At 48.2% G+C, this 12047-nt stretch overlaps 3 protein-coding genes across 3 annotated transcripts; all 3 read right to left on the minus strand.

The window, feature by feature from the left end:
* Positions 1 to 3980: 3980 nt before the first annotated feature.
* On the minus strand, positions 3981 to 4367 carry ColSpa_11316 (uncharacterized protein; the record flags this gene model as incomplete). The annotated part of the gene is made up of 3 exons (XM_049277528.1): positions 3981 to 3992; positions 4021 to 4202; positions 4256 to 4367. The coding sequence occupies 3 exons, from the start codon at positions 4365 to 4367 to the stop codon at positions 3981 to 3983; spliced, it is 306 nt and encodes a 101-aa protein (XP_049133485.1).
* A 1656-nt stretch (positions 4368 to 6023) lies between these two features.
* Positions 6024 to 7469, minus strand: ColSpa_11317 (DNA repair protein RAD5A; the record flags this gene model as incomplete). Its single annotated transcript, XM_049277529.1, has 3 exons — positions 6024 to 6186; positions 6350 to 6535; positions 6568 to 7469. The coding sequence occupies 3 exons, from the start codon at positions 7467 to 7469 to the stop codon at positions 6024 to 6026; spliced, it is 1251 nt and encodes a 416-aa protein (XP_049133486.1).
* A 2850-nt stretch (positions 7470 to 10319) lies between these two features.
* Positions 10320 to 11985, minus strand: ColSpa_11318 (uncharacterized protein; the record flags this gene model as incomplete). Its single annotated transcript, XM_049277530.1, has 2 exons — positions 10320 to 11845; positions 11898 to 11985. The coding sequence occupies 2 exons, from the start codon at positions 11983 to 11985 to the stop codon at positions 10320 to 10322; spliced, it is 1614 nt and encodes a 537-aa protein (XP_049133487.1).
* Between the last annotated feature and the right edge of the window lie 62 nt (positions 11986 to 12047).

Consider the following 12047-nt stretch of genomic DNA (forward strand, 5'->3'; position numbering starts at 1 on the left):
TTAGCCCGAAATCATACACGAACAAGAGACAAGCGGTGAAGCTAATTCGAACTTACCCAATGTCCTTCAAACGTTTGGACGTTTTGGTCGCCCTTGGGTAACAGGTTGATGGCGTCTGGACTACCGTAGTCCCACATCTTGATTGTCCTGTCGGAAGAACCGCTGATAATTTTTCTCCCATCTGGAGTGAAAGCAACATCAAAGACATTTTCTTTATGTCTGTCTGTTCCTTGCAAGTAGGTTCGTAGATGCGCTGTTTGAGTTTCCCAAATACATATCGAACCGGTTGTTTCAATACAGCCCGTGACGACATACTGAGAATCGGGCGAGAAAGCTACAAAATTCACATCACTTATTGGCTTAAGCGTGTGTATATGACCAGCGCTGTCGAAACTCCACAGGCGAACCGTGCTATCACCGCTGCTAGAGGCAATCATGCGTCCATCCTTCGCGACATCTAGAGCAAAGATAGTTGACGTATGACCTACTAGGGTGCTGCGGATCTTTCGTTTCGATATATCCCAGACCTAGATATACAGTTAGAGTCGCAGAGAAGAGAGTGGCTTCAGCAAGCTGCTCGGAAGCTCTAAATCGGTATCGATATAACTTACACGAATCACTTTGTCCTCCCCTGCTGTGACGAGATGCTTGCCGTCGGGGCTAAAACACACAGAACGAACATAGTTTTTGCCAGAGCTGTTATGACTGTCAAGCTTGAAAACGCAAAGTTCTCCGCCCGTCTGGGAGTCGTAAATCTGGGCAATTCCGTTGCTTCCTGTAGCAATGTATTTGCCATCATGACTGAAGCGCACACAGCAAGCTACACTTTCGTGAACTAACGTGTGAACAAGATCGACGTACAACATCTGAGAAACGTTTTGGTTGAAGACGACAGACCATTCATGGCCTGATGTTTTCGATTCAGGCGGAAGCTCCTCGTGAATGGGAGGTAGGGTGCTTTTCTCATGCTCGTCCACATCAACGTTCCCCGGGTTTAGCTGCGCAGCGTCTTGAGATTTAGCAGTCTTGGGTTCTTGCGATATTTGACTCATGGTGGTTGGGTCTGTCGAGTCTAGCTCTTGTGCGTTGGCCTCCCAGTAGTCATCCATGACCCTCCGACCGTTCAGGATGATGCGGCTACCGAACTGACGAAACATAGAACGAGCCGTGACAACGGCTCCTTTTCTAAAACGGTCCGAAAACGGTATAACATCTTGTTTGATAAGATGATCCTTCTCTCTTTGTTTCAATACAAGCTTGTAAAGGGGTTCGTTCCTCTGGAAAAAAGTGTATGAGTCTGGGTACTTCAACACTTTGGCGCACTCTAGACCGAGCATGAAGACCGTGTCTCCGTGGCCTTGAATACTGAACGTTCTACATCGGTATTCACGACCACCAAGCAAGATTCCGTTAGGCAGTACCTTTTGTTCGCCCAAGTCGTCTATACTTTTTGGAAGGTACTCTTCGCCAGTCGGGTTAAGCTGGTTTGTTGCATAGTCTCTCAGTAAGCCCGGTTTGTTGATTATAGGCTTAGTCGACGACGCCTCAGCTTGAGTGGATACCTGCGTTGTTGTATCTGGCACATCGACGCCCCGAGGTGACGAGACGGTCGTCGGTGGGACAGACGAAGGAAAGTTCGAAGCGTACGGTTGGCTGGTCTTGTCAATCATGGATTCTGAAATTATGGACACTATCTGTCCATTTCCAAGAATATCTTTTTGGAGATGGCCTAGCTGGCTGGCAGATTTAGACTCTGTCGACATCTTTTCTAGGCCAGGTGGCGCCCTGATTCTAATATTAGGGATGCCCTGGAAATGATACTTAGTATGGTGTCTTTTTAGAGCTTCAGTAGAGGTGAACGGAGGATATTGACAACCCGATATCTCGCAGACAATGCGAGGGACATGGGCACGCTCATGGTCGTCTCTAAGGGCTTCGCTCTCGAATCTAGTTCCGGCTAGTGGACAAGACCAGAACCTGCAGGTAAAAGCAGTGGAGCGGAAATCTTGCTTGAACCTTTCTAGTTCTTGAATGCTGACGTCTGGGAGCCTGAACAATTTAAGAAGCTCTTTGACGGTGTGCTGGTAATTCAGCAACATGGAGTGTAACCCTGTGACTTTGTCGACACCATCTGACGTTGACGACGCTGTTAGCAATTATTAGGCTGAAATCCAAATATTTCTAGTGGATCTTACCAGTTCTTTGACCAGCGATTATCGTTTTCGCCGCCCGTTCTGAAGCAATGACTCTTGCTGCAAGATAAAGTGCAGTGTGCCTCTTGATATAAGGAAGCCGGTCGTCCGCTTCCCGACATATTTCGAGATCCTCTGCTGAGTAAAAGGAATTCATTGCCACAGAAAGCTCATGCGACCTGGTAAAGAATACCGAGTTGGGATCGATGCCATTCTCAGAAGCCGCAATACTGAGTAGATACTCTACCCAGAACTCAGAAGCGTACATATGTAGACCATGAAAGCCACGAACTACACGAAGATGTCGGCTATGCTCTGGGTGCGTTGGCTGGAAAATTTGAAGTCCTGAAAGCAAGCACAAAACGGTAGCAAGTCCTTGTTCATAGGCTTGATTCGGCTCGTCCAGAATGACGTTACTTTCGGGGCTTTGAAGGAACCTGTTTGAGGGAGTAAGTAATGGCGATGCAAGAGTTTGGAAAAAGAAAAATAGAACACGTTACTCTTTGACCGAAACATGGATGAAAGCAAATGTCGTATTACTACGCTCTTCGATTAGCGGCTTACACCTTTCAAACAAGTAGTTCGGAGCCAATTCCTCGACATTGACGCTTTCAGGATCAGCTGAGAACGAGAGAGCTGACCGAAGCTCTGCCTTTCGAAGAGGTCTCTTGGCAAACGCGATCCAGCCAAAGATTGATTGCAGACGAGAAACTGAACGCTTGTCGAATTGAGAAACGATCTGCGCGAGAATATGTCCATAACTGCAGAAAGTCGGCCTAAAGTTTTTAGTAATTCCGATTGAAAGTGTGCGGACAATTCGCCTAGCTCGCGGGGGAGACTGTCGACAGCGCCTATCACCTCATGCCTTCTTACAAACAAGTTGTTTGTCAAGTAATTTAAAACAAGGCGGGCCCAGAGAAACATCCCTGAACTTTGGTTATTTATACTGCTTGCGTGCTTGGGGCCATAATAACGAACCGTCAGCTTTCCTAGCCAGTCGATTTTTCAGTTCATCAAGTTCCGGGCCGCTAAAACCCATCTTCCTCTGCAGCTCACCAAGTCTTTGAGCAACGTAAGTGGTTATAGCTTTCCCTAAAGCAGCCTTCTCCTCTGAGAGCGAGACGACGTGCTTCTGTTTTAGTTTCTTGACCACACTTGGCGGCATTCGACTCGAAATCAGGACTTTGCAAACTGTCGAGGTAGAAGTGAATGCGGTAGACACCATACGCTCGAGTAGATTGATGACCTTCGGCTGCTTTTCTCTCTCACACTCGTCGAGCCCATCCAAGATGACATGAACGTACTTTGTCTGAGAGGGGTTATCGGAAACGGCGCCAATCACCTCCAATATTAAACGCTCAAGTGCTTGTCCAGTAAGGCTTTTCTTCTTGAGTATGAGTTCTTCGTAGATGTAGGCCACTAAATCTGTGTCGTGCTGGACTAGCTGCAGCAAGATTGACCGTAGGATCTGGTCGTATTCTATGGATGTTGATTGCGAGTAAGTGCAGACATGAGAGACCACCAATGACTTCATTCGACCGACCGCCGTCAAATTTTCTGAGGACCTGAGAAAAGTGGCTATCTGCGTAAGTAGCACACTTTTGCCGGTCCCAGGATGGCCATGAAGGACGAGGAAAGTCGACTCCTGGCTACATCTCATCCACGAAGCAATCTTGCTTTGGCCCAATATCCAATTGCAAGTCCCAGAGTACTTTTCTGGCTCCTCTGTTATAGAATCAAAAATCTTTGCCTGTTCACTGTTGTCTGTTTTTAGCCAGCAGACAACAGCTACGTATTGGGCTGCTGTGCGCTCCTTGTCTTCTCTTACGGCCCTTTCAAGCTGCTGCTGTCGCAACGCAGTCACATCCTCCCGCATTTTCTTCATTTTAGAGTGGCCCACTGCGTTGGCGGTCTGATCAACGAGCTTTTCATGAGCTCTCAGGTCGTCGATGATGCCGTCGAACCGTCTCTGGAAGCGACCCCAGGAGGTCATGAAGAACACTTTCCATCCTACAGTGAAATGATCTAGTTGCCGTCTAAGAGCTTATTAGGTTTAAACTTACCGCTCCTGCTTACAAACTTGTACGCCTCTTTGAGAAACTTCAGAATATCGGAGTAGAAGATGGCGAGCGTCTGTTGTAGCTCTATATTGTTGGAGTAGGTCTCGTGGAACATTTTGAATCTATTCAAGGGTTCTGCGATTCGTGCATAAGCCTCAATAAGCTTGTCAAAAGCATCTATATAGTCAGAGGCGATCTAGAGCCATGGCAAGTCAGCTGCATGCCTTCTCTTCTTGCTATTACTGAAATAGCGATAGTACACGAAAAACTCTTCGCCTCTGGCAGAATTGATAAACAAAGATGGGTACCTTGAGAATGACTTTGATCGGCGCCCATATCCAGGGCATATATGGCGTCCCATTGCAGGTAACCTCGATTGTTTTGGAATAGTATTGCAGCCCGTCGAACAAGGGTGTCAGACGCCGCATGTTTCGCAGCAGCTGACGCGCGGCAAGTTGGTTTTCGATATCGTGAGCAGCTTTGATCACCTTATCGAGGGTTGTGACGGCAAAATCTGCACTATCCTGGTCTGAAATGGTTCGTTCCAGGTCATTGAAAGCTTCGCGAATGATACGCTGGGCGGCGGGCGAAACTCGCGCCGAGAGCGGCATTTTAGCTTGATCAAGGCTTTACTAGCCGAAAGGATCAGGAAACTGAAGGAGTAACTCCTCATCAACGAGATGGAAAGGAGAAGATTATTTTTTTGCTGCGCTAGTGAGGGGTAACTACGTATGTGCCCAAGGCTGACAGCAGTGGAAAGCACACAGCATGCCACAGTCATTCATAGCCGGGCGAACCCGGAAGCGATGCACACAATCTATCAATACAGTAATTGCCAAGATTTTGTCCGATTTGCCCTGAGGCTTCATGCAGTGTGTTGAATACACCGAATTCCCCATATTGAATGTAATCCCATCAATCGTGAGCTAGCGGCAATCCAAACGATTGATATTAAGTTAAGTCGGGTTTCTTCCGAAACATTCGAGATCATACAATATATAATTGAGAGGGAACGCAACCGCGAAGAATGTTGATTCGTTCTACCCAAAACCCAACTACTTCATTCGGCTTGGGGACCACAGCAGAAACGCTTTGAAAGGCCAACAAGGCTGTTTGTATGGAAACCCGAAGTTAAATGAAGCTTCGAACGAAGGGAATATAGTAACAAGAGGTAGGAAGTACAGCATATTGCATGTATTTGTATTCTCGGCAAGCCCAATGTGTATGCCCGTCGCCCCTTCAGGGAACAGGCTTTCCTGACCCTCCGCCGTAGTTTCAATGAATAAATAAAAAGAAACAGAATTAAATAAATTTGAAAAAGGAGACTATGGTCACACTATCAAATCAGGGAAACACCAAATATTTGTGGGTTCCCTGACAATGCTTTTTCGTAACATCATAGTGCTCTGAAGGCAATGATGCCGAGCTCGAATTTGACACTGAAAAGTTTGCATGGATAAATTTGAAAATTTGAAGACCTCCACACGGTGAGAACACCAAATTCTCTCTACGCTAGAGATTCGAAGAAGCAGGCGGTGGTACACTTGCCGCCATAGGGAACTTCGCGCTGATCAGGCCCATACCCAAAGACTTTACTAGATAAGCGCTCGAAGGCGCTATTCTCAGAATTAGAATCCACAGCAATGAAGTTGAGCAGTATTGACTTGCCTTCAAATGCCCTATATTATTGATTGTAGCACCAGTCGGCGTAAGAAGGAGGCCTGCAAGCTCCCTCTTGAACTGCTGGTTTTTTACCACGCTCTGTTGGAGATCAAGTGTTAGGCCTATTATGCGACAAGATACTTGTATCACTGATATCAAGGAAGTCTACCTCTTCGAATGACTCTCGGACGTAGAAGCGCACCGTTGTGACTTCTTGTTTCTGTCCGATCCTGTGGACTCTTGCGAGTGCCTGGTCTTCAATGGTTGGGTTCCTATTGCGAGTGCGAGCTATCAGCTAAAGTTTCTCCGCGGTTTCTATTTGTTCACTTACCAGTGTGGCTCCATCAAGTATGCTCGGCTAGCAGCAGTGAGCGTCAACCTACCCTTCGATATTAGCAACTAGAACCAAAGTCTCTGGGATTCTGTTCAAGTTACCCAACTGCTCCACAGGAGACAGTTAATAGCAATACCCGAATAGATGGGTCGTGGCGGAATCGGTCAATTACAACGTGCCTCTCTTTTTGCGGCACTTTACCATCAAAACGCGATCTAGGAATGTCGGCTTGATCGAGCGCTGTCTCCACAACATCGAGTGTCATTCTCCAAGTCGAGAACACAACACTAGTGTCATATAAGTATCACCCAAGACTCACTATTCTCCGAGGATGTACACATACCACTTAGAGCTTCCAGGTAATCGCTGCAGATCTTCGATCAAAGCCATTACCTTTGTTGGGCGATATGCCGATCTTGCGGCGTTGCCGAGCGAGATCTGTACGGGCGGTGCCTCTAAGCTCACTACACTCGTCGATACAGGAGCCATAGGGCATTGGGGACTATGCCCACACCTAATTATGGTGATTTGGCGCGATGCTCCCTTGACACAGCCTGAGCAAATGAATCTCAAGCATCTGGCGAAGATAGCTTTGTCAGTCTGGGGTTCATCGAGAGGGTGGCAAGTGGCGTCGAAAATAAAGGGACAGTTGTGACACTGGATGCTTCCCATCTCAGAGCGGATGTTGAAGCTACTCTGAGCATTCTGGAACCAGTTAGCCGGGCTAAGTTTTTTTCCTGGCAAGTTTGACGCATCATGTCTGCTCGAGTAGAGAAGCCCAACATTGCAGACCATCCTCATAGCTTCAATCTGCTGCAGAACGTTTACGAAAGACACCGTCCTGTCCCCGTTGTTGCTTTGAACCAGGGCTTCATCAACACGTGCAATCGTTTTTGTTCTGACTTGGTCATAGAGCTCCCTTTCTGCATGTGAGAATTCGACATAGCAAGCCTGGTCGTGTCTCGGTAGTAGCTCAACAGTTCCTTTAGGCCGGCGGAGTAGGATACATCCAGCCAAGCGCTTTAGTCTCTTGACAGCTTCGTCGGCATTACCGGCCTTCCACAGATGCGATATATCCGCGTCGAACCCCCGCTTTTCGTTATAGGGATACACGCTCAGAAATCTGAGAAGTGCTGCCAGATCATTCAAGTGGTTCTGAATTGGAGTACCAGTTACGGCCCAGCGTGAGACGGAGTCGAGAGCGCACACGGCTCGCGCCATTTGAGAGTCACTATTGCGAATGTAGTGTGCTGGACACTTAAGTCAGCACATGCATGTTTTCTCGCCGACTAGTGCTGCCATACCCTCATCTAGTATCACTCGTCGCCAGCGTGTTTTGAATATTAGTGAGGGCTCGGAGCCGCCACCGCTTCGCCACTCTGTAGACACCGTGTGATATGTTGTCAAAACAAGCGCCGTGTGTTCATGGCTGGAAAAGTCAGTCAAGCGAGACTTGCCGTGATGTAAGCGGAATGGCAGCCGCTGAGGCTTGACATGACTACATCAGAATTTAGCATACTTCTTGTTGTTCAGATTAGACTTACGTTGTGAGTTCTTCTTCCCAAGTTCCCAGCACTACAGACCAGTCAGCTGCTCTGCCACACACTTGTTTGAGTCTTGCTTAAAACTCACAAGCGGGTGGTACAACAATCAATGTCATTCCACAAGACACCTCTGAAATAACCCCAGGTAAACTAGATGAGTCGATGAACTCAGTATGGTGAGCATCCGTGGCAATGAGGGCAATCATTGCGAGGGTTTTCCCGAATCCCATAGGATCTGCAACAATTCCCCCGTAGAAAGATGGGGGCTCTTCCATTTGTCGAGCATTGGATATCCTGTTAGTAAAGCTGAAAAATGTTAGTACGCCGATAATGAAGCCCCGAAGGGGCACAGGGAGAAGACACACTATAAACCGTTCCCATTATCCGTTGCCTCCCATATGTCGGGTCTAGATCCATCGAACATCCAGCCCTCCTCTCTTCTCATCATGAATGTCAAGGCTTGCTTTTGATGTCTACGGACCAAGGCGATGTCAGCACTGACCCCAAGCTGTTCAGGACGTAAAGGCTTTGCTTTGGGACTACCTCTTTAACTCGGTTGATATTGCGGGCGGTTGTGAAGTTTCTGGCAAGTCTTCTTGGGAATCCAATAGCTCTAGTAACTCAGATGGTGGTTCTATATCTGTAAAATCCAAGAGCCTCTGCTGATTTTGTCCCAGCTCAAACGTGAGTTGGTGACATAGGGAATCCAGCGGGGCATTCTATGTGGGTTGCAGTATTGCACATTCCAGTCACAGCCAATTGGATCCTGTAGGTATAGCTTATGTTGGTCCTCGAGGTATTCATTACACTCTTCGATAAAGGTGCAAATTGCGTCAGAGAGACCGTTTGGTCCGTAGAGGATAATGTTGAGAGAGCACTTTGCTATCTGAGCCGACAGATTCATGCGCTTACCGTTGCTAGTCAGCTTGGGCGCATTTACAGACGCAGTACAAACTAATTGGAGCTCCAAGTTTTCCTCTTCTAGGAGGGCAGTTGTAAGGTAGATTGATTCAAGGTCAACTTTTCCCCTGATATTCGGATCCAGTGTGCTGAGGAAAGACCCAGGGGTTTCGAGCTTAATAGGGAAGCTTGACTCTTTTATCCCAGAAGGCAGCCTGCAGGTCCCCGGTATATCTACGAGCTGGATAAAAGTGAGTCAATTTATCGTAATCACATAATTAAGTCAATGAACATAAACTCACCATTCCGAAGCAGATGAGATCGGTCTCAGTACTGGGTGGCTGCGCTGGCTCCACATAACCTCCATGATCGGGTTGTCCCTCAATGCTATGATGACTCTTTTCTCCGAAATATTGACTGGAATCCCTTGAATCCGTTGGAAATGGTGAAGAGTCAAGGGTAACCTGGGTCTGATTTTGACTGATTTTGAGTGCATGATGTCCCCAGCTGTTGCTTGCTTGATGCGGTTGCTGCGCTGGGTGTGCTTGCGCGATAGCTCTTTTGCTTGAAGCTCTCTCTGGGGCCTGCACAAAGACACTGGGATTTGACGCGGTGGGTGTATATAGGCTGTCATTGAGCGCAGGTGGTTCCTTGATGTTCGCCAATGTGTTTCCCGCTGAGTTTCTGTCGTAGCCGGGCGGCTCCAGGAGCTTTGGCCGCTTGTTTGGGTACAACGACCCGAGGGGAGGGATCTCGGACATTGCGTAGGCAAGAAAGCCGAACGAATGATTCTGATCATCCACATATAAGAATTAGTGCGTGTATCTGGTTGAGTTTTTCTATATGTATATCTTGATGTGTCTAGGGAAAGAACAAGAGGCTGGAGTGGCGAAGCTTGTTAAGCATGTCAGCGCTTATGGAGCAGGGTTCTTATCTGCATTGAAGCCTAACCCGCTTACCGCTAAATGCACTCTGATAGGTGAATTCATATGCTTACTTCACGAACGTATCTCTTGAGATTGCACAAAGTCCCTGAATCCAAAAATCCATGGGTTTTTAGTGTGACGTCACGAGCAGACAGGGGGCCGAGAGCGTAGATCATTGGGGTTCTTCAACAATTGACTGTGCTAGATGATTGGGTCAAGGCTGTCACCCCAACACAGCAATAAGTTGAGCAGGTCAGATGAATACGCTCATAGGCGTGCTAAATGAATGACTTCTCACTTCCGCTTTCGTATAAGCAAACCAAGCCAAACCCCCTATATTTCTTAGTCGTGCTCGGTTAGACCTTCTTTTTCGTAGAAATTTCTGTCACCCCGCTGAATCACCATCCCTGCCATTCCCATTCTTTCAGTCGACCTTTCGAAGATACAGATGCAGTGTAAAGTGCTCTTGTTCCTCGCGCGTGAGTTCGAACAGATGAAGCACACAGCTTTGGCTAGAGCCTGTCTAGGCTCGATCGACCGCTGAGGGAATGAGTGCCATTCTACTGAGATTGGGAAAAAGTCCTTGTTGTATATGATATCAGCATCGTGTTTGCAGTGATTATTGTATTGATATACCCAAGTAACAAACGTGTGCAGTCCATTCTCGCTCCTCTTGTTCAGGCTTTCAATTGTCGTCAAACTTATGACTTTTCGGAAACGCCACGCTGCAACAGCAGCGCATCGATCCGAGCCATAACACCGTCCAGAACAGCTTGAGGCATCCCATCAGGCGCCATGTCCTTCTCAGTGCAAGCGTTGATGACGGTGTCGCCGCCCGCAACTCCAGCCACGTTGAACACGATGCCATGATAACCAACCGCGCCCTGGACGGGTCCAGCCGAGAACTGTACGTCTTCGATCTTTACGACCGGCTCTTCGACGTTCAAATCTTGTGGTACAGTCCTGAGGGCTCCGACATTCGAAACGGAGAAGCTGTTCTGCATGAACAAGCCCATAGTCGGCAACTTGGCCGCGAACTCCTCGAGAGACGGACCCAAGGCATTGCCGCTGATCCAGCTCTTGTAGAGATGGGAATCCTTGCCGCCCGCACACGACTCCTTCATCCGTCTTCCATAATCTTGAATTAGCGCCCACACGGCCTTCGCATCGACGGTTGGCGTGATTTCCTGCTGCTTCTCGCCCTGTAACGAGGACTTGGGGAATGCCAGTCGGTACTTTTTTAACCATTCGGGCTCTGGTAGACTCGCGGCTAGGTTGAGTAGTTTACCCTCGTATTCGGAAGAGGTCTCGAAGCACCCTGTGGCTCTCATATCCACGGCATACCGGGTAAAGCCAACCTCAGCGTTCGGGTAGAAGTCCGTCGCCAGTGTGCCCGCAATCATGACAGCCAAAAAGGGCGTAAAGGTCGTACTATGCGCTCGACAAGCGTCGATAATGGCTTTCGTCTTCTCAGCAGGAATACGGCATGTCACTACTTTCGTAGCGGTTCGATCGGCGGGCTGGGTAATTGCCATCGGATCCGTGAGAAGTACCTTGGGTTTCGGAAAGTTCATGAAGAAGAGCTTCTTGGCGTAGAACAGACGATAGAAGAGGAACATGAAAAGGTTGTACATGACGCCCAGCATTGATGGCTTCTTGTGAATGTTGTCTTCGAGTCTCTTGCTCAGTCTCACGCTTTCGGCATTTAGCTGAACCTTGTGAGATGGCGTCGAGTTGAGCTCTGAAATCGCTGCGGCATTGAGTGCGACAAGAAATTCGCGGTGGAAAGTCATTCCAAATGCCCCATCGCAGACGAGGTGATGGAATACGAATATGACGTCTTGACGCCCAATAACAATGACCTTCCACCATGGCTGACCAGGTTTCACTTCTCCATCTGCCCATTGCCACTGGTTGTGAAGGGTTTCCAGGAACTCCGCGTCGATGTTCTGCTCTTCGTCGATAAACTCAACACAGGAGTCGAGATCTACGATGTTGAGTGACGCTAGAGAAAGAAGATGTTTCTTGTTGTCGACCGCCTTTACGACTCCGACAAGACTCAGTTCCGGATACTTGGTGACAACGGTGTGCAGAGCGGAGAAGACTGCTTCGTCGGAAAGGATAAGTCGCTGGTTGCCAGACTGGGCAGAAGCATAGCGAGCCGAAACCAGGACGTTTGACTGAATCCCTAGTCGATGATAGACATAAAACATGCGGTCGAGATTTGCTGGGAAATGTCATTATGAGAAAGGTGCGGTGCAGGCACTGGCTAAACCTACTCGTTTTGCGGACAATCGTGTAGTGACTTTGGTCAGCGACTTCATCGCCGCCTTTCTCCGGCGCGATAACGCTCGCTGTAGTAGTCATGATGCTGCCGTGCTAGTTGTAGTAGACAAACTTTTTGCAGAACACTCGAATGCTCGGCGCCT

The sequence above is a fragment of the Colletotrichum spaethianum genome (assembly GCF_022836535.1).
Source record: "Colletotrichum spaethianum MAFF 239500 DNA, contig45, whole genome shotgun sequence".
Classification (NCBI taxonomy): domain Eukaryota; kingdom Fungi; phylum Ascomycota; class Sordariomycetes; order Glomerellales; family Glomerellaceae; genus Colletotrichum; species Colletotrichum spaethianum.